The 21,222-nt window shown below is 46.9% G+C and overlaps 1 protein-coding gene and 1 pseudogene across 1 annotated transcript; one reads left to right on the plus strand and one right to left on the minus strand.

The window, feature by feature from the left end:
- The first annotated feature begins 4,960 nt into the window (after positions 1–4,960).
- LOC140897368 (olfactory receptor 51G2-like) lies at positions 4,961–5,896 on the plus strand. The gene has a single exon (XM_073309964.2). The coding sequence runs from the start codon at positions 4,961–4,963 to the stop codon at positions 5,894–5,896; it is 936 nt and encodes a 311-aa protein (XP_073166065.1).
- Positions 5,897–18,378: 12,482 nt separating this feature from the next.
- Positions 18,379–19,382, minus strand: LOC140905605 (olfactory receptor 51G2-like; annotated as a pseudogene).
- Between the last annotated feature and the right edge of the window lie 1,840 nt (positions 19,383–21,222).

The raw sequence follows: 21,222 nt of genomic DNA on the forward strand, positions 1-21,222 counted from the left end.
CCAGAGCCTGCACTACGCACTGAAACATGCTCCCAGAACCTGACCCCTCACACCCCTCCCTTACCCCAACCCTCTGCCCCAGGCCAAAGCCTGCACCCCGCACCCAAACAACCTCCCGGAGCCCAACCCCCACACCCCTTCCCACACCCCAACCCCCTTCCCTAGGCCAGAGCCTGCACCCTGCACCCAAAGGTCCTCCCGGAGCCCAACTCCCACACCCCAACCCCCTGCCTCAGCCCAGAAACTGCACCCCGCACCCAAAGGCCCTCCCGGAGCCCAACCCCCACACCCCTTCCCAAACCCCAACCCCCTGCCTCAGCCCAGAAACTGCACCCCGCACCCAAATGACCTCCCGGAGCCCAACCCCCACACCCTTTCCCACACCCCAACCCCCTGCCTCAGCCCAGAAACTGCACCCAAACTTTTTCCCAGAACCTGACTCCCCACACCCCCTCCCATACCCTAACTCCCTTCCCTAGGCCAGAGCCTTCACCCTGCACCCACACGCCCTCCCACACCAATGAAGGTACCTCACCCCCTCCCTGCGCCAATCAAGCTACCTCACTTTATTTTCATTTACTTCCTATTACTTATAACAGAGGAGGAGGAGGAAGAAAAACAGAATGAAAAATGGGAGGGGCAGATAAGAGAGAATGTTCTTTTCTTGGCTGGGTCCCAAAGGGGGGGACCCAAAGATAAAGCGACGCATGGGGGGCCCCACTAACTCTATGTCCCCCACTGGTAACGACAAGCCCAGATTCCAGGAATAGGGCCTTTGACAGGGCTGGAGCTGCCGTCCAGTTGGGCAGCATCACCGGGCGTCCCCTGTGAATTGGCCTCCGGCAGTTTGCCATTGGTCACGCCAGGGGTTAAAGCTGGTGCGTACAAAGCCAGGCAGCTGACATTCCCTGATGGCCAAGAGGCCCCCGAGGGACTGTGCCGGCAGGCTTCATAAAGACAGTTGCCTCCCAATCTGAACAGAGACTGCCTGCTGCTGATGCAAACGCTCCGATGACTCCTTGTCCTTTAGGGTGAAGACCTCAGGTGTCAGCGGCTCCCTTCTAGCAGGAACTGGGTACGTTGGCAGGTTTCACTATCTTTAAAACGTGAAGTGGAGGGGAAAGGCTGGAAACTGTTTCCATTGGCAGATGTTCTGTGCAGTGGCAGAGGACACAGCGGGGCTGTCGGGTGACTCAGTGAGGGATTTGGAAGACAGGCAGCGTTAGGCAGCTTGGGAACCGTGCTCCATGGTGGGCTCTTCAAGCTACACAGAAATCTGACATTCACGGTGAGCTCAGACTATGACAATTCCCATGCACCGCATCAGGATTTCTCAGTGGATGCTATTTCTAGAAGTGCCATGTGCTCTGGGCCCGATCCTGACTGATCTCGATCAGTGACTGAGCGAGAGGAGATCCCACCGATTATCAGTGACTAGTTCCCAAATCACCTCAGGTTTCTTTGCTCCTGGAATTTTATTCAGCAAATGCATTTTGAAAGGTTTTATTGTCTGGCTCGATAGTGAACGCCGGAATTCAGAGCTGCGTTGCTCTGTGGTAACAGGTCCGATAGGGTGTATGTCTGTTTCCTGAATGGCTGTTTCTAGAATCTCTGCCCTGTAGAAACCCCATAGAGTTACAGGGCTCCCGGCATCTCTGTCCTCTCTCTGGTTTCCTAGTGCCATTTTCAAAGATTTTACTCTTTGGCTCAATTGTGAATGCAGGAATTCAGAGCTGCAGATTCTCCGTGCACAGGCTGCAGACTGACAAAACAGAACCTGAAGAGACCCAGTCAGCTATTAACCTAGGGACAGGGGAGCTACTAGACTTTTGTTTGCTGACAAGCGACTGAATGAGGGTTGAGACACTGCGATCTTTTCAGATTCTGAAGAAATCCAGATGACAGACGCTCCATTTTAAGTCCCACTGTATCCTGAGAAATCAAAGAATATTAGGGTTGGAAGAGACCTCAGGAGGTCATCTAGTCCAATCCCCTCCTCAAAGCAGGACCAATCCCCAACTATATCATGCCAGCCAAGGCTTTGTCAAGCCTGACCTTTAAAACCTCTAAGGAAGGAGATTCCATCACCTCGCTAGGTAACTCATGCCACTGCTTTACCACCCTCCTCGTGAAACATTGTGTGTATGAAAGTACAGATGTGTAAATGTTATGCCAAAACTTCTCATTGTAATACAAATATTACAAATCAAACTTTCATGACATTCCTGTGTATTGAAAGCCAGCAGTAGAGTTGTTGGAATCTCTACAGGAAAGAGTAGTGGAAACTATACTGCTTAATGGCTTTTGCTTTAGAAAGTATTTTGGAAATACTCCACATACTGTTTGCAATGGGTTTCTGCTATGGACTCTTTGTTCAGTGAACAGTTGTCTGACAGTGTCTCCTGGTAACTGACCAAAAGATGTTTCTAACACTTACATTCAGGGTCATGAACACAATCCCTCTGCAAATCTCTGTTCCAGCAGTAGAGAGCTGAGGTGCAGGAAAGAGGAGTGTTATAGGGGTTGTATGAAATTTACAAATATCACCTCTTACATGAGCATGGCAGAAGTAACTTGGACACTCGACTGGATATGAGAGGAAACCTAGTGTTTGCACGGCGTCAGATGTTGGTGACGCCAACTCCTCCCCCATCCAGCTGAAGTAACTGTCCATGTTAGCTTATAACTTGCCAGATAACTACAATCCCTTGCATGGGGAGAGGATGCAGGTCCTATGAGGATTAAGAGAAGGCTGTAGGATGATCCAAATCTCTGGATTCAGGCAACACTATTCAGGCAAAACACTTCAGCTTCTCTTGGAGGGATTCTTAGGGCTCACATTGTATCACCAGGAGCATTTGGTAAGGGAAAGTTAATAGATCCCAGTTCTGATCAAATTTACACATTTAAATCTGGAATGATGCAGTTGAAGTCTCTATTATTGAATTAAGATCCTGGCCCTAAGAATTTATCCCATGTATCTTAAGAGAGTGGCATAATTTGGACTCTCAGGAGGTAAAAAAAAATTATATATAATGTCACCCTTCTGCCAATCAGAGTTGGCAGCAACAAGGGCCAGGTTCAGTATCTAGGGGTTCCATTCCAATAACACAATGCAAAACCGGCTCAAGCCCCACCCAGTGACCTGGGACAAATATATACCACCCCCTCTAGCAAGCACAGAGTCTGAGTGTATCAAAAAGCCTTTTAATAACAGAGAGAAATAAAGTGGCATTATGTTGGGGAAACACCACCAATAGGATTCATAACACAACCCATGAACAAAAAACCCACCCCAAGCAAATTGGGGCGTGTCCTTTCCCTTTGGTTCTTGAGTCCAGCAACCCAAAATCACCCAAAGTCCCAAAAGTCCAAGAACCCAAAAGTCTCTGTCCCTGGTGAGGGCAGTCCCAGAGTTTGAATGTTTATCTGCAGAGTTTTACCTCCCAACCTGGGTGGAGACGTGGGTGGGAGGGGGGTTAAGAGGCACCTTAAGTAGTCCAAAGCTGATTGCCCCACCTCTCCATGGGGCTCTGCTCTGCCAGCCACCCCCATGAGCTGCTCCAGACATCCAACAAACTGCTCTGCTCCACCAGCCGCTCTCCTCTGCCAACCAGCCGTCCCACAAACTGCTTTGCGATATATTTTCAGGCTCCCCCACTACTTAACACAACGCTCAGTGATTTCAGCTCTTTGTAAGTTTAGCTCTTTTGTGGTTTCAGCTTGTAGTAGGGGAACCTCAATGCTTGTACACCATTAGTCCAAAACGAATTCAGCTTAACAGCCTGTAACTAGACTCCTAATAGAATCATAATTAGCTCTGATAGTCTACAATAGAAAGAAAAGGAGGCACAATCAGCATGTAATACCCTCACTACAAAGACCCATACAACCAAGTATTAACACCTGTCCCAATCCTCTCTCCAGTCACTGGGTTTTGGAACCCATGACCCTTGTCTAGCGAGTGCTGCTTAGTTGATGGTGAGTCACTCCATCATAACAAAAGGCCAAGTACAGTTCCACTGTCCTTGATTCACATAATCAGGATAATAACAGTTTATTCCTGCCCCAATAACAGAGAAACTGGGGCTCTTAGAGCAGCCAAAGTGACCACTAGGCAGGGTGGGTGTGCCTATGCAAATGAGATCAGCCACTGAAGTTCTTTTCCACAACACACCATGACTCGCCACCAGATGTCAGGGTAGAGCTCATTCTGACTCTGCTTACATATATATAGATATAGATATAGATATAGATATAGATAGATAGATAATGAGGCAATGAAACACGTTTATGAATGGCTTCTATGCAGGGCAGATAAATACAATGACCTTTTTCACCATGCACTTTCCATGTGTTTACACAAATGTCATGATACAATGGGCCACACTCAGAAGTTAAGAGCCAGAAAGGGTGTCTCTTCGAAGGTCACAATTGTAAAATAACAGCATTCAAGTAGGCTGCGGAACTCAAAGCCACAAGATATCAGTGGGGCCAAGAGCTTAGACCCTTTCAAAGAGTGACTGGGTGTGTATATGGGTAACAAGAATATACAATTCCAGTGTTGAGGATTGTTTTAAAAAGTCTTGGAAGGGCACACAACCTTCCTGATTTATACCACAAAATATGTCTTACTTGTGGGTGTCGAGGGAAACTTTTCCTGGGAGCAGGTTGTCTCATAGCTGCCTATTATAGGGCTTCTTCCACCTTCCACTGAAGCACCGAGAACTGGTCACTGGATACTGAGCTAGATGGACTGCAGGTCCAGTCTGGCAGTGCCTATCTTCTCCACCATGGTGTAAATCCAAGACTATGTTTTTGCTGATCTTCCTTGAGCTCCTGGGAGACTCTAGGTTTGCACAGAGAGCAGAATGATGTCTCATTAAATATCACTTTGTCACCTGTACTTTTTCCTTTCAGGAAGGAAAGTCCAAAACTCTTGGGACCTGTCCTGTACATTATGTCAGCTGTCAATGACACCAAACTCAATTCTGCAATGTTCCTTCTCACCGGGATACCTGGGCAGGAAGAGGTCCATCTCTGGATCTCTATCCCCTTCTGCTTCATTTATGTTTTTTCAATATTGGGAAATTCAACCATTCTGTTCATTATAAAAATAAATCCAAGCCTTCATGAGCCCATGTACATTTTCCTTTCTATGTTGGCAGTCACAGATCTTGGCTTATCGATATCCACCATACCAACAATACTGGGTATATACTTGTTTAACTCTAGGGAGATCAGCCTCGATGCCTGTTTTGCCCAGCTGTTCTTCATCCACTCATTTGCAATGATTGAATCCTCCATACTCTTGTTGATGGCGTTAGACCGCTTTATCGCAATCTCTAACCCACTGAGATATGCTTCCATCTTAACCCTGCCGAGAATATTCAAGATGGGACTGGTATGCGTCCTAAGAGGGGTGGCCGTATCATTCCCATTCCCCTTTCTCCTGAAACAGTTCCAATACTATCGAGTCAATATCCTCTCCCATTCCTACTGCCTGCACCAGGATGTCATGAAGCTGGCTTGTTCGGATATCACAGTCAACTACATCTATGGCTTGTTTCTTACAGTCTCCACGGTGGGGTTGGATTCACTGCCCATCTTCCTCTCTTATGTGATGATCCTCAAAACGGTGCTGAGTGTTGCATCCCACACGGAGTGCCTCAGGGCCCTGAACACCTGCGTCTCCCACCTCTGTGCCGTCCTGCTCTTCTACACACCAGATGTTGGCTTAGCTTTGATACACAGATTGGGGAAGGGCTCTTTTCCCTTACTACAGATTGTCCTGGGCTACATCTACCTCCTCGTCCCGCCCCTGATCAACCCAATCGTGTACAGTGTGACAAGCAAACACCTTCGTGGGAGGATAATCAGAGTGTTCGTCAAGTGAAAGGTCAATGCTGGCTCCCATGCTGATGACCTGGGAGATGAAAAACATGTGCCACCTATTTCTTGTTGGACCCTTACATCTGAGACGACATGAGCTACTGATCTCCAGTCTGTAGAGAGAGGTTCAGACAGTGTTTAAGGCCTGGAGCAATGGGAGAGGGGCTGTTGAGGAAGGACAGCTCACTGCGGGATGGAGACCAAGGCAGTCAGCAGCATTTACAAAGGGCTTTTCTGCACTGCCAAGTTTTGTGAATGAAACTTATGTCGACATGAAAAAATTGACAAAAGCAAAGTAACCAAAGCGAGTCTACATTTGCTCCCTCTGTCAACAGATTGTGTCCACATTCGGGGCACCATTGTCGGGGGCGATGCATTGTGAGTATGTATCCCACAGTGCCTGGTGACACCATTCTGACCTTAAAAGAAAAGGAGTATTTGTGGCACATTAGAGCCTAACCAATTTATTTGAGCATAAGCTTTCATGAGCTGCAGCTCACGTGAGCTGTAGCTCATGAAAGCTTATGCTCAAATAAATTGGTTAGGCTCTAAGGTGCCGCAAGTACTCCTTTTCTTTTTGCAAATGCAGACTAACAAGGCTGCTACTCTGAAACCTATCATTCTGATGTTGCACCCTATAATGCTTTCTGGAAATATGCTCATGAATGTAAATATGACATAACTGGAATATGTTTGGTTCTACCTATGACATGAAACATATCCCTGTAAATGTTGTGATCTCCTGAATATAATCATCCTATTTGTATGCATGTGTCATTATTGTGTTTGAAGTTATGAATAGTGGCTGTGTACTTGTTTGATTTTAAGTAGCCTTCGTAAGGCATTTGGTCAGCTTCTTAAGAAAGGAATTTGCAAGAGCCCAATCAAGAAACACTTAATTGACAATGGAACCTTGGAAGACTCCAATCCACATAAGAAGTCTACTTGTGACGTTCAAAGTAGCATGTGTACAATGGCTGCCACCTGTAAAGTTCTGAGTCATGCATGGACATGTGACTTGCCCATTTCACTCGAAAACTGCAGGTTTTAGCTGGATTCTGCATAGGAGAGAGAAGGGGTTTCCACCCATGAGAGAAAATCTATTTAAGCCTGGGGGAGACCACTCCATTTTGTCTTCAGCTGGCTCAAGAGATAGCCTTTCCACCCCCAAAAGAATACCTGAAATAAAATGCAACAAAGGACAGGAACCAGAGGGGTGTGAGTGATTGCTGGACCCAGACTAGAAGGAGGCTAGTCTGTCAAAGAAACTTACTGGAATATCTCTGAGGTTGAGATTTCATCCTTAATCATTTTCTTATTGTACTAGGTTTAGACTTGTGTGCTTTATTATATTTTGCTTGGTAATTCACATTGTTCTCTCTGTTATTACTTGGAACCACGTAAATCCTACTTTTGGTATTTCATAAATCCACTGTTAACTTATTAATTAACCCAGATTATGTATTAATACCTGGTGGGGGGGGGTATTTGAAATACAGATATATAGTCCATGTTGATAACTTCAGGTACAAAAATGAAACATGCACACAAATAGGATAATAATATTCAGCAAATCCTAACTTTTCCAGTGACACATCACAAGACATATCTTATAGAAGATGCAACATAATTGTGTCATAATCATGTCATAATCATACCACTATCATCATATGGGATGTAGTGTCACAACCTCCTTTACTGACCCCTCGATGTGGGACTCAATTTGTTTCCTAAAAAGAGGGACTCGGGTGTGGGAAACTCCCTCACATCCTCTGCAGTGAACACCAATGCAAATAATTCATTTAGCCTCTCCACAATGGCCTCATCTTCCTTGAGTGTTCCTTTAGCACCTCAGTCATCCAGTGGCCCCACTCATTCTTTAGCAGGCTTCCTGCTTCTGAGGTAATTTAAAAAATTGTTCCTAATTTTTATGACTTTTCCTAGTTTCCCTTCACATTTTTTGAACTTCTTGCGCAGTATTGCTGAGCCCAATTCAAAAACTATGAGCCACACCCCAGAAAATCATCACATGGTTCAAAATAATGAGATTTAGAAGTATAGTTATGAGAGCACCGTTACGCCACAGACCTCCAGACATAACAGTGACTAGCTCGCAGAGCCACTTGGTACCTGATACACAACTCAGTCTCTCCCCTTCTTCACAAAATGGGGAAGAGATGGCCAGCCCTCTGTGGAGATAGAGGTGGTTAGGGACTATTTAGAAAAGCTGGACATGCACAAGTCCATGGGGCCGGACGAGTTGCATCCGAGAGTGCTGAAGGAATTGGTGGCTGTGATTGCAGAGCCATTGGCCATTATCTTTGAAAACTCGTAGCGAACCGGGGAAGTCCCGTATGACTGGAAAAAGGCTAATGTAGTGCCAATCTTTAAAAAAGGGAAGAAGGAGGATCCTGGGAACTACAGGCCAGTCAGCCTCACCTCAGTCCCTGGAAAAATCATGGAGCAGGTCCTCAAAGAATCAATCCTGACGCACTTGCATGAGAGGAAAGTGATCAGGAACAGCCAGCATGGATTCACCAAGGGAAGGTCATGCCTGACTAATCTAATCGCCTTTTATGATGAGATTACTGGTTCTGTGGATGAAGGGAAAGCAGTGGATGTATTGTTTCTTGACTTTAGCAAAGCTTTTGACACGGTCTCCCATAGTATTCTTGTCAGCAAGTTAAGGAAGTATGGGCTGGATGAATGCACTATAAGGTGGGTAGAAAGCTGGATAGATTGTCGGCCTCAACAGGTAATGATCAATGGCTCCATGTCTAGTTGGCAGCCGGTATCAAGTGGAGTGCCCCAAGGGTTGGTCCTGGGGCCGGTTTTGTTCAATATCTTCATAAATGATCTGGAGGATGGTGTGGATTGCACTCTCAGCAAATTTGCGGATGATACTAAACTGGGAGGAGTGGTAGATACGCTGGAGGGGAGGGATAGGATACAGAAGGACCTAGACAAATTGGAGGATTGGGCCAAAAGAAATCTGATGAGGTTCAATAAGGATAAGTGCAGGGTCCTGCACTTAGGATGGAAGAATCCAATGCACTGCTACAGACTAGGGACCGAATGGCTAGGCAGCAGTTCTGCGGAAAAGGACCTAGGGGTGACAGTGGACGAGAAGCTGGATATGAGTCAGCAGTGTGCCCTTGTTGCCAAGAAGGCCAATGGCATTTTGGGATGTATAAGTAGGGGCATAGTGAGCAGATCGAGGGACGTGATCGTTCCCCTGTATTCGACATTGGTGAGGCCTCATCTGGACTACTGTGTCCAGTTTTGGGCCCCACACTACAAGAAGGATGTGGATAAATTGGAGAGAGTCCAGCGAAGGGCAACAAAAATGATTAGGGGTCTAGAACACATGACTTATGAGGAGAGGGTGAGGGAGCTGGGATTGTTTAGCCTGCAGAAGAGAAGAATAAGGGGGGATTTGATAGCTGCTTTCAACTACCTGAAAGGGGGTTCCAAAGAGGATGGCTCTAGACTGTTCTCAATGGTAGCAGATGACAGAACGAGGAGTAATGGTCTCAAGTTGCAGTGGGGGAGGTTTAGACTGGATATTAGGAAAAACTTTTTCACTAAGAGGGTGGTGAAACACTGGAATGTGTTACCTAGGAAGGTGGTAGAATCTCCTTCCTTAGAGGTTTTTAAGGTCAGGCTTGACAAAGCCCTGGCTGGGATGATTTAACTGGGAATTGGTCCTCCTTCGAGCAGGGGGTTCTACTAGATGACCTTCAGGGGTCCCTTCCAACCCTGATATTCTATGATTCTATGATTCAGCCATGAGACATACAAACACTGGGTAAGCAAGGCTATGTACATTCTGAATAGAAAGAGGCATGACCCAAATACAGCTACAACTCTCTGTTGGACCCAAACAACCCCTTCCCCCTGATCCAGCTACCCCCAAACTGGGTGATAATGGAAATTTGGATGCAGAGTGTGAGGTCTATCACCAGCACTAGAGCGGCTCTCACTGATCATGGAGCAGGTGGGGGTCAAGAACAAAGTGAGGGGCAGCCCAGCAGGGCTCTGTTTGCCCAGGCAACACTCTCCACATCCTTCACTCTCTGAAACCACGTCCTGATTCTCCCTCTTACTGCCGAGCTGCAGGAGGGGCCCAGATCTCCCTCATCAAAAGGCGCTGTGCTAATGACAGACTTCATCACCACGGGGTGTTGGGAAGAGTTCAGGTTCTCCACCCAATACTCCAAATCGTCCTTAAGAGGCATAGAGCTGAAATCTCTCTAAAGCTCTTAACTCCAGCCCCAATTATCGTAGCATCCGAGCGCCTGTCAATCTGTGATATATTTATCAGTACAACACCCCGTGCGGCAGGGCAGAGCTACGAACACCACTGGGCAGATCCCAAAGCCAGAAGGCACCACTGCTATCTCGTAGTCTGACCGCCTTTACAGCACATGGCAGAGACCTGCACCAAAATAAGCTCTAGAGCAGTGCTGTTAGAACTACATCCTGACTTCATGTAACAATTGTCAGTGACGGCAAATCTACTACGGCCCTCGGTAAATTCATCCAATGCTTAACTACTCTCATTGTTAGAAAATATTACACCTTAGTTCCAGTTTGAATGTGTCTAGCTTCGACTTCCAGCCACTGGACCCTGTTATAACTTTTTCTGGTAGATTGAAGAGCCCAATGTTAAATATATGGTCCACATGCAGGCACTTACAGATGGTGATTAAATCACCCCTTAACCTACTCTTCCTGATGCTAAATACATTGAGCTCCTTCAGTCTATCACTCTAAGCCCTGGTCTAAACTAGGATTTGACGTCAAATTTAGCAGCATTAATTCGATTTAACCCTGCACCGTCCACACAATGAAGCCCTTTTTTTCCACTTAAAGGGCTATTAAAATTGATTTCCTTAGTCCGACACTGACAAGGGGATTAGTGCTGAAATCGGCCTTGCTGGGTCGAATTTGGGGTATTGTGGATGCAATTAGACGGCATTGGCCTCCGGGAGCTATCCCAGAGTGCTCCATTGTGTCCGCTCTGGACAGCACTCTCAACTCTGATGCACTGGCCAGGTAGACAGGAAAAGGCCCGCAAACATTTGAATTTCAATTTCTGGTTTGGACAGCATGGCAAGCTGCGTGTGAGTACAGAGCTCATCAGCAGAGGTGACCATGATGGAGTCCCAGAATTGCAAAAGAGCTCCAACATGGATTGAATGGGAGGTACGGGATCTGATTGCTGTATCGGGAGAGGAATCTGTGCTATCAGAACTCCGTTCCAGTTTTTGAAACGCCAAAACATTTGTCAAAATCTCCCAGGGCATGAAGGACAGAAGATATAACAAGGGCCCGAAGCAGTGCCGCGTGAAACTTAAGGATCTGAGGCAAGCCTACCAGAAAACCAGAGAGGCAAACGGCCGCTCAGGGTCAGAGCCCCAAACATGCCACTTCTATGATGAGCTGCATGCCATTTTAGGGGGTTCAGACACCACTACCCCAGCCATGTTGTTTGACTCCTTCAATGGAGATGGAGGCAACACGGAATCAGGTTTTGGGGACAAGAAAGATGATGATGATGATGAAGTTGTAGATAGCTCACAGCAAGCAAGTGGAGAAACCAGTTTTCCCAACAGCCAGGAACAGTTTCTCACCCTGGACCTGGAGCCAGTAGCCCCAGAACCCACCCAAGGCTGCCTCCCAGACCCGCCAGGCACAGAAGGGACCTCTGGTTAGTGTACATTTTAAACTACTATACATGGTTTAAAAGCAAGCATGTTTAATGATTAATTTGCCCTGGCCTTTGCGGCTCTCCTGGATGTACTCCCAAAGCCTTTGAAAAAGTTTCTGGGGAGGGCAGCCTTATTCCTTCCACCATCGTAGGACACTTTACCACACCAAGCCAGTAGCACCTACTCGGGAATCATTGTAGAACAAAGCATTGCAGGGTATGTTTGCTGGCATTCAAACAAAATCCGTTCTTTATCTCTCTTTGTTATCCTCTGGAGAGTGATATCATTCATGGTCACCTGGTTGAAATATGGTGCTTTTCTTAAGGGGACATTCAGAGGTGCCCGTTCCTGCTGGGCTGTTTGCCTGTGGCTGAACATAAATGTTCCCTGCTGTTAGCCACGGGGAGGGGGGCAGGGGAAGCGGCTAGCCACGCACTGGTGGGAGGCAAAATGCGACCTTGGAATGGAAGCACATGTGCTGTGCATGTAATGTTAACAGCAAGGTTTACCCTGAAAGAGTGTACCCCTTGTTCTATAAAATGTGTCTTTTTAAATACCACTGTCCCTTTTTTTTCTCCACCATCTGCATGTGTTTCAGGGTTCACAGGATCTTCTCCTTCCCAGAGGCTAGTGAAGAGTAGAAGGTGAAAAAACACACTTGTGATGAAATGTTCTCTGAGCTCATGCTGTCCTCCCACACTGACAGAGCACAGACGAATGCATGGAGGCAGACGATGTCAGAGTGCAGGAAAGCACAATATGACCAGGAGGAGAGATGGCGGGCTGAGGAGAGTAAGTGGCTGCCTGAAGAGAGGGCTGAAGCTGAAAGATGGTGGCAGCATGACGAGAGGAGGCAGGATTCAATGCTGAGGCTGCTGGAGGATCAAACTAATATGCTCCAGCGTATGGCTGAGCTGCAGAAAAGGCAGCAGGTGCACAGACCGCCACTACAGCCCCTCTGTAACCAACCGCCCTCCTCCCCAAGTTCCATAGCCTCCTCACCCAGATGCCGAAGAATGCGGTGAGGGAGCCTCCGGCCACCCAGCCACTCCACCCCAGAGGATTGCCCAAGCAACAGAAGCCTGGCATTCAATAAGTTTTAAAGTTTTAAACTTTTAAAGTGCTGTGTGTCCTTGTCCTTCCCTCCTCCACCACCCCTCCCGGTGCTTCCCTCCTTCACCACCCCTCCCAGGCTACCTTGGCAGTTATCCCCCAATTTGTGTGATGAATTAATAAAGAATGCATAAAAGTGAAGCAACAATGTCATTATTGCCTCTGAAAGCGGTGATCGAACGAAGGAGGGCAGGGTGGTTAGCTTACAGCGAAGAAGAGTGAACCAAGGGGCAGGAGGTTTCATCAAGGAGAAACAAACAGAACTTTCACACCACAGCCTGGACTGTCATAAAACTGGTTTTCAAAGCTTCTCTGATGTGCACCGTGCCCTCCTGTGCTCTTCGAACCGCCCTGGTGTCTGGCTGCACGTAACCAGCGGCTAGGCGATTTGCCTCAACCTTCCACTCCACCATGAACGTCTACCCCTTACTCTAACAGATATTGTGGAGCATACAGTAAGCAGTAATAACAGTGGGAAGATTGGTTTCGCTGAGGTCTAACCCAGTCAGTAAACTGCGCCAGCTCGCTTTTAAACATTCTACCACCATTTTGCACTTTCACAGGCTGTAGTTGAACAGCTCCTGACTACTGTCCAGGCTGCCTGTGTACGGCTTCATGAGCCAGGGCATTAAGGGGTAGGCTGGGTCCCCAAGGATAACTATAGGCATTTCAACATCCCCAACGGTTATTTTCTGGTCTGGGAAGAAAGTCCCTTCCTGCAATTTTTGAAACAGACCAGAGTTCCTGAAGATGCGAGTGTCATGTACCTTTCCCGGCCATCCCACGTTGATGTTGATGAAACGTCCCTTGTGATCCACCAGTGCTTACAGCACCGTTGAAAAGTACCCCTTGCGGTTTATGTACTCGCCAGCTTGGTGCTCAGGTGCCAAGATAGGGATATGGGTTCCGTCTATAGCCCCACCACCGTTAGGGAATCCCATTGCAGCAAAGCCATCCAGTATGACCTGCACATTTGCCAAAGTCACTACCCTTGATATCAGCAGATCTTTGATTTGTTGTCTACTTGCATCATAGCAGACTCCACAGTAGATTTGCCCACTCCAAATTGACTCCCAACTGACCGGTAGCTGTCTGGCGTTGCAAGTTTCCACAGGGCTATTGCCACTCGCTTCTCAACCGTGAGGGCTGCTCTCATCTTGGTATTCATGCACTTCCGGGCAGGGGAAAGCAAGTCACAAAGTTCCATGAAAGTGCCTTACGCATGCAAAAGTTTCATAGCCACTGGGAATCTTCCCAGACCTGCAACCCCATGCGGTCCCACCACTCTGTGCTTGTTTCCCAGGCCCAGAATCGGCGTTCCACAGCATGAACCTGCCCCATTAGCACTGTGATGACTGCATTGCCAGGACCCATGCTTTGAGAGAAGTCTGTGTCCATGTCCGCAACACTCTCGTCACCGTGCTGACGTCACCTATTCGCCCGGTTTCGCTTTGCAGGTTCTGGTGCTGCATATACTGCTGGATAATGCACGTGGTGTTTAATGTGCTCCTAATTGCCAAAGTGATCTGAGTGGGCTCCATGCTTGCCGTAGTGTGGCGTCTGCACAGGTAACTCAGGAAAAAAGGCGTGAAACAATTGTCTGCCATTGCTTTCAGTTCATTCTCATGGTTCTTCTCTGAACTGTCTTCAATTTATCAATGTCTTTCTTGAACTGTAGACAAATGAACTGGACACAACATTACAGCAGTGGTTGCACCAGTGCCAAATATAGAGGAAAAATAACCTTTGCTCAAACTCGAGATTCCCTTGCTTGTACATCCTGGATTGCACTAGTTTTTTCATTCTTAGTGTCACACTAGGAGCTCATGTTCAGCTGATTAACCACTGTGACCCTCCAAGTCTTTTTGAGGATCACTGCTTCCCATTTATGAAACCCCCATCTAATAGGGATGGCTAGCATCCCTTCTTCCTAGATGTACACCTTTACATTGAGCCGGATTAAAACTCATATTGCAGAGGACCAGATGGACTAAGTGAGTTGCCCAAAGTCACAGAAGAAGTCTTTGGAAGAGCATGGAACTGAAGCCACTTCTTAGTAGCCCCAGGTTCGCACTTTAACCCTGAACCATCCTTCCTCTCTGGGGCAAGTGACTGAGTGGGGGCAGCTGGCAGCTCAGCATGCTGCGATTACCAGAAACTCATGCAATTACACTCCTGTGACAACACTCAACAGGAACCCAAGAACAATTCCTTTTCCAGACAATAAGGCTGAGTCATGCTTTCTCCTGAATCTCCTGAGGGACAGATCCATTGGCCAGGGCACAGAGCAGGGTCTTAGTGGACAAGCAATTCCACAGGAGCTCCAAGTGGGACTCAGAATGGGCTAATGTGATCCATAGGGACATGAGACTGGAAGGGACCTCCTGGGTCAATGAGCCCAGTCCCCTTTTATGGCAGGCGAGCCTGACATATCACCCAGTGCATAAACCTGTCAAACTCTATCTTCAAACGTTGTTTCCCCACCTTTCTGTTGGGCAGCAGTTTCAGAACCTCCCTACTCTAATGCTCAGAAACCAGCTTCTCATTTCCAGCCTCAGTTTGCTTTTGGCCAGTTTCTTCTCATTTGTTCTTGTACCAATGGTGTCCTTTAGCTTCAGGAGCTTGGCTCCCTTCCTGGTGTTTCCCCCTTCCCCGACCCGATGTATTTATAGAGCAATCTGATCCCCATGCAGCCCGCATTGTCTTATGCTGAACCAGCCAAATTCTTCCAGTCTCCTCCAAAAGCTGGGACCTCCATTGCCCTGACCATCCTAGGAGCCCTTCTTTGCACCTGTTCCAGTCTGAATTCGTCTTTCTGTAATACGCATGACCAGAATTTTACATAGTTTGCCAGAGGAAGTCTAACCAGTGTCTGTTATAAGGAAACTACTACTTCCCTATCTCGCCTCACACATTCTAGGGTCTCATTTGCTTTGTTCACTCCTGCAGCACACTGGCACACATATTTTTGACTGTGTTGTCATTAACCAGGGGAACAAACTCTCAAAGGACGTTGTGGATTCTCCTGATGTCTCCAAACCAATATTACATGCCTTCCTAAAAGATACGCTTTAGAGAAACAGAAGTGATACTTTAGTCAGATACAAGTCATTGGGCTTAATATGGGAGTAAACTGGGAGAAAGTCTCCAGGAGGTCAGATTCGATAATCTAATGGTCCCTTCTTTCCTTAACTTCTAGAAACCTATCATTTATTCTCTTGAGTGAATTTCTATTTTGGATGCAACTGAAGAAAGTTGCTATTCTGAATGTTTACAATCACTCAACAAGAATATATACTGGCCTAGAAGACTCAAGACTGTAACAGTGAAACAAGGATATATGTTCTCTTTACCCTGTAAACAAGATCCTTTCCTGTCATGAGAGGAATCTCACAATGTAATAATAACAGGTGTGGAGAAAGTGCACAGGGATATGTTATTTACTCCTTCTCATAACACAAGAACTAGGGTCACCAAATGAAACTAATAGGCAGCAGGTTTAAAACAACAAAAGGAAGTATCTCTTTATACAACGCAGCCACCCTATGGAACTCCTTGCCAGAGGATTTAGTGAAGGCCATGATTATAACAGGGATCAAAAAAGAACTAGGTAAATTAGTGGAGGAGAGGTCCTTCAATGCCTATTAGCCAGGATGGGCAGGGATGGTATATCTCGCTTATGTTTCCCAGAAGATGGCAATGGACGACAGGAGAAGGATCACTTGATGATTCCCTGTTCCGTTCATTCCCTCTGGGGCACCTGGCATTGGCCACTATTGGAAGACAGGACACTGGGTTAGATGAAACATTTGTCTGACCCACTATGGCTGTTCTTGGATCCTGATGTTTTTAATTGTCCCACTGTGTGAGCTGGGAACAACATCCCATCGATGATAAAAGCTTATCACCCAGCAGCACTGAATGGACACTTGACACTCTTACTTGTGACCAGAGCTATACAGTCACTCCCAGCCTCCTTGAAATGAGGAGCTTTAGTAGCAAACAGAACTGCCCCAACTTACATTCTTTTGGGAAGACAAGAAGCTCTTGGGACCCAGCCTAGTTTCCCTGTGGCTCTTAGAGCATCGTCCCATCTGTCTTCCTTTTCGGTTGGAAGCAACCTTTGCTGAAACCTGTGTGAGCCTAGGCGCAGCCACCATAGTGCTCAGCCTCGTCTGTGTTACAGGGCCGAGGTGTGAAGCTGACCTTTGCCCTCAGACTGCTTTCTCTCAACCAGACAATCAAAGAGGAGGCCCCCGAGGCCATTGATCCATAGTTTGGTAGTGAGACCCATTTAGCCTCAATGGCTTACAATCACTGGTTCTGTGACTGTGCTGAACCTCCCTGGGACACTCCAACATTTCCCTCAGAAATCCACTACTTAACCTTCACTGTCACCCCCACATCTGCCACAGACACTAAGGGGCTGGAGTCATGGGGCTTCCCAGAAGCCAGCTGTCACAGGAGGCTGAGGTAAGAGGCCTTTTATAGACAAATGTCAGAGGTGTTGCTCTGTGGAACCCTGACACCACCCTGATCTTAGGGTCTCAGAGTATCAAACTGCATCGAATGTATTTATCCTCCCACCACCGCTGGGAGGCAGGGCAAGGCTATTATCCACCTGTGCAGAGATATGCAATAGCTTGTCCACAGTCACGCATGGCCTGGGAATCAAACGCAGCTGTCTAGAGTTGCAGAGCCGTGCCCAGACAACAGGACCAGCCTTCCAGACACCTGAGTGGTGACAAGCCTGGTTGCATTCTCTGCTGCACCAGCAGACCTCCCCGCTGCGCTGTATAGAGTGTGGATGGCCATGGGCCAGTTACAGGGGTTTTATTCACTGGCCTGTTTTCTCCCTCCCTCAGCAGAGTTTAGAGCAGCCTAGGGCCTGGGATGACATCTGCCCGTTGGTAACAACTTCGAAGAGCACAGCCCACTATGGCCAAGCCCTGAGGATGTAAACATCCCAGAGTGCCTCTTGGGGTCTGAGGTGGCCCTGAAGGAACCCTGTCTATCCCTCTATGGTCCTTGCAATCACTTACTGTCGGCCTCGGATACTTAAAACAAGAGCCCTCTTTGTGGGGTTGCATTTATTTAGTCTTCTCCAAAACACAAGGTCTCTTACCCTCCAGCCCCAGCCTTCTCCTGCACTCAGGATCACCCCCACGGTCCTGATTACTGCAGTCAGCATTGGTTCAGACCCTACTCTCCTTTTTCCCCTGAAGCCCTATCCTCTGACCTATATCTTCTCACAAAGCCCACCCTCTTGCTCCTCCACTTTCCCCAAGGCTCTGCCTCTGAGCCAGGCCAGAGTCGGGCCATTTCAAGAGCTGCCCTGGCTGCAAAGGTTGCTGTGGGGAGCCCAAGACTCTCCACATTCCCTGACTTGTACATCCTGGGGGATAAAATGTAGAGGGTGTAGGGCACCTCACAGTGGCTCTGGTTCCCTGTGCAACTCTAAGCAAGGTGTGACTCTGGCAAAGGGGGCAGAGTCTTGGGTAAAGGGGAATAGGAGAGGTGTGGTCTTTGGAGAAGAGATGGGGCAGAGGAAAGGGCTTTGTGGGAAGAGGATCCAGGATGGAATTCGTGGCCATGCCCATCGCTCAACTTTTTCCTCCCCCATGTCACCAGCACTGGAGCCAGGTGATGAACTGACCCTTCACTGGACAAATGCCCTGATCATCCTCTCACACAGGTGTTTGCTTTTCACACTGTACACAATTGGGTTCATCAGGGGCGGGACCAGCAGGCAGATGTAACCCAGGATAATCTGAAGCAAGTAAGTAGAGCTATTTCCAAATCTGTGTATCAAAGACAGGCCAATGTCTGATATGTAGAAGAGCACGACAGCGCAGAGATGGGAGACACAGGTGTTCAGGGCCCTGAGGCACTCTCTGTGGGATGCGATACTCAGCACTGTTTTGAGGATCATCACATAAGAGAGGAAGAGTGGTGGGTGAAATTCTGTGGCCTGCATTGTGCAGGAAGTCAGACTAGATGATCATAATGGTCCCTTCTGACCTAAATATCTATGAATCTATGAATCTATAAGATGAGGAACGAGTCCAACCCAACCATGATGACTTTAACAAACAAGCCATAGATGCTGTTCACTGAGGTGTCTGAACAAGCCGCCTTCATGATGTCCGGGTGCAGGCAGTAGGAATGGGAGAGGACATTGTCTCGACAGTATCAGAATCGTTTCAGGAGAATGGGGAGTGGGAGTATTAGGGCCACCGATCTTACCACAGCCACCAGGCCCATCTTGGATATTCTCGGTGGAGTTAAGATGGAGGTATATCTCTGTGCGTTATAAATTGCGATGAAGCGGTCAAAGGCCATCAACAAGAGGACAAAGGACTCAATTTTTGAAAGTGAGTGGATGAGGAACATCTGGGCAAAACAGGCCTCGTGGCTGATTCTCCTAGAGTTAAACAAGTATATGCCCAGTATCGTTGGTATGGTGACAATGGATAAGGCAAGGTCTGTGACGGCCAACATGGAAAGGAAAATGTACATGGGCTCACGGAGTCTTGGATCTGTGTTTATAATGCACAGAATGACTGAATTTCCTACGATTGAAAGAACATACATGAAGCAGAAGGGGATAGAGATCCAGAGGTGAATGTCTTCCAGCCCAGGTATCCTGGTGAGAAGGAACATTACAGAGTTGAATTTAGTGTCATTGACACTGACACAATGGACTGGGCAGGTCTGGGGACTTTGGACTTTTCTTCCTGAAAAGAAATAGAACAGGAGACTAGGTGATAGTTAGCGAGAAATCTTTCTGCTCTCAGTGCAAGTCAAGAGATTCTCAGGACCTCAAGGGAAAATCAGCAAAAACATTGTCATGGATTTATGCCCCCAATAGGAAGGTAGGCACTGCCAGACTGGATCAGACCGACAGTCTTTCTAGCCAAGTCTCCAGTAGGCATTACGAGATGCTGCAAAGGAAGGTGGAAGAAGCCCTGCAATAGGGACCTAAGGGATACTCTGATCCCAGGGAAAGTTTCTCCCTGACGTCCACTAGTTAGACATATTTTGTCATGTAAATCAGGAAGGTTTAGAATACTTACATCTGTAGTATGCAAGGTCTTGGAGAAAATTTTGAAGTTAAGGACATTGAAGTCAATGGTAAATGGGACAAAATACAACATGGTTTTACAAAAGGTAGATCGTGCCAAACCAACCTGATCTCCTTCTTTGAGAAAGTAACACATTTTTTAGACAAAGGAAACTCAGTGGATCTAATTTACCTAGATTTCAGTAAGGCGTTTGATACCGTGCCACATAGGGAATTATTAGCTAAATTGGATAAGATGGGGATCAATAGGAAAATTGAAAGGTGGATAAGGAATTGGTTAAAGGGGAGACTACAAAGGGTCCTACTGAAAGATGAACTGTCAGGCTGGAGGGAGGTTACCAGTGGAGTTCCTCAAGGATGGGTTTGGGGACCAATCTTATTTAACCTTTTTATTACTGACCTTGGCACAAAAAGTGGGAGTGTGCTAATAAAGTTTGTGGATGATACAAAAATGGGAGGTATTGTCAATTTAGAGAAGGACGGGGATATCCTATGGGAGGATCTGTATAACCTTGTAAACTGGAGTAATAGTAATAGGATGAAATTGAATAGTGAGAAATGTAGGGTCATGCATTTAGGGATTAATAACAAGAATTTTTGTTACAAGCTGGGGACTCATCAATTAGAAGTAACGGAGAAGGAGAAGGACCTTGAAGTTTTGGTTGATCATAGGATGACTATGAGCCGCCAATATCATATGGCCGTGAAAAAAGCTCACGGGATCTTGGGATGCATCAGGAGAGGTATTTCCAGTAGGGATAAGGAGGTTTTAGTATCGTTATACAAGGCACTGGTGAGACCTCACCTGGAATACTGTGTGAAGTTCTGGTCACCCATGTTTAAGAAGGATGAATTCAAACTGGAACAGGTACAGAGAAAGGCTACTAGGATGATCCGAGGAATGGAAAACTTGTCTTATGAAAGGAGACTCAAGGAGCTTGGCTTCTTTCGCCTAACTAAAAGAAGGTTGAGGGGAGATATGATTGCTCTCTATAAATATATCAGAGGGATAAATACCGGAGAGGGAGAAGAATTATTTAAGATCAGTACCAATGTGGACCCAAGAACAAATGGATATAACTGGTCACCAGGAAGTTTAGACTTGAAATTAGACAAAGGTTTCTAACCATCAGAGGAGTAAAGTTTTGGAATAGCCTTCCAAGGGAAGTAGTGGGGGCAAAAGGTCTGTCTGGCTTTAAGATTAAACTCGATAAGTTTATGGAGGAGATGGTATGATGGGATAGCATGCTTTTGGTAATTAAATATTCATGGTAAATAGACCCAATGGCCTGTGATGGGATATTAGATTGGGTGGGATCTGAGAAACCCAGGAAAGAATTTTCTATAGTACCTGGCTGGTGAATCTTGCTCTTATGCTCAGGGTTTAGCTGATCACCATGTTTGGGGTCAGGAAGGAAT

This window comes from Lepidochelys kempii, chromosome 1, assembly GCF_965140285.1.
Source record: "Lepidochelys kempii isolate rLepKem1 chromosome 1, rLepKem1.hap1, whole genome shotgun sequence".
NCBI classification, from domain to species: Eukaryota; Metazoa; Chordata; order Testudines; family Cheloniidae; genus Lepidochelys; species Lepidochelys kempii.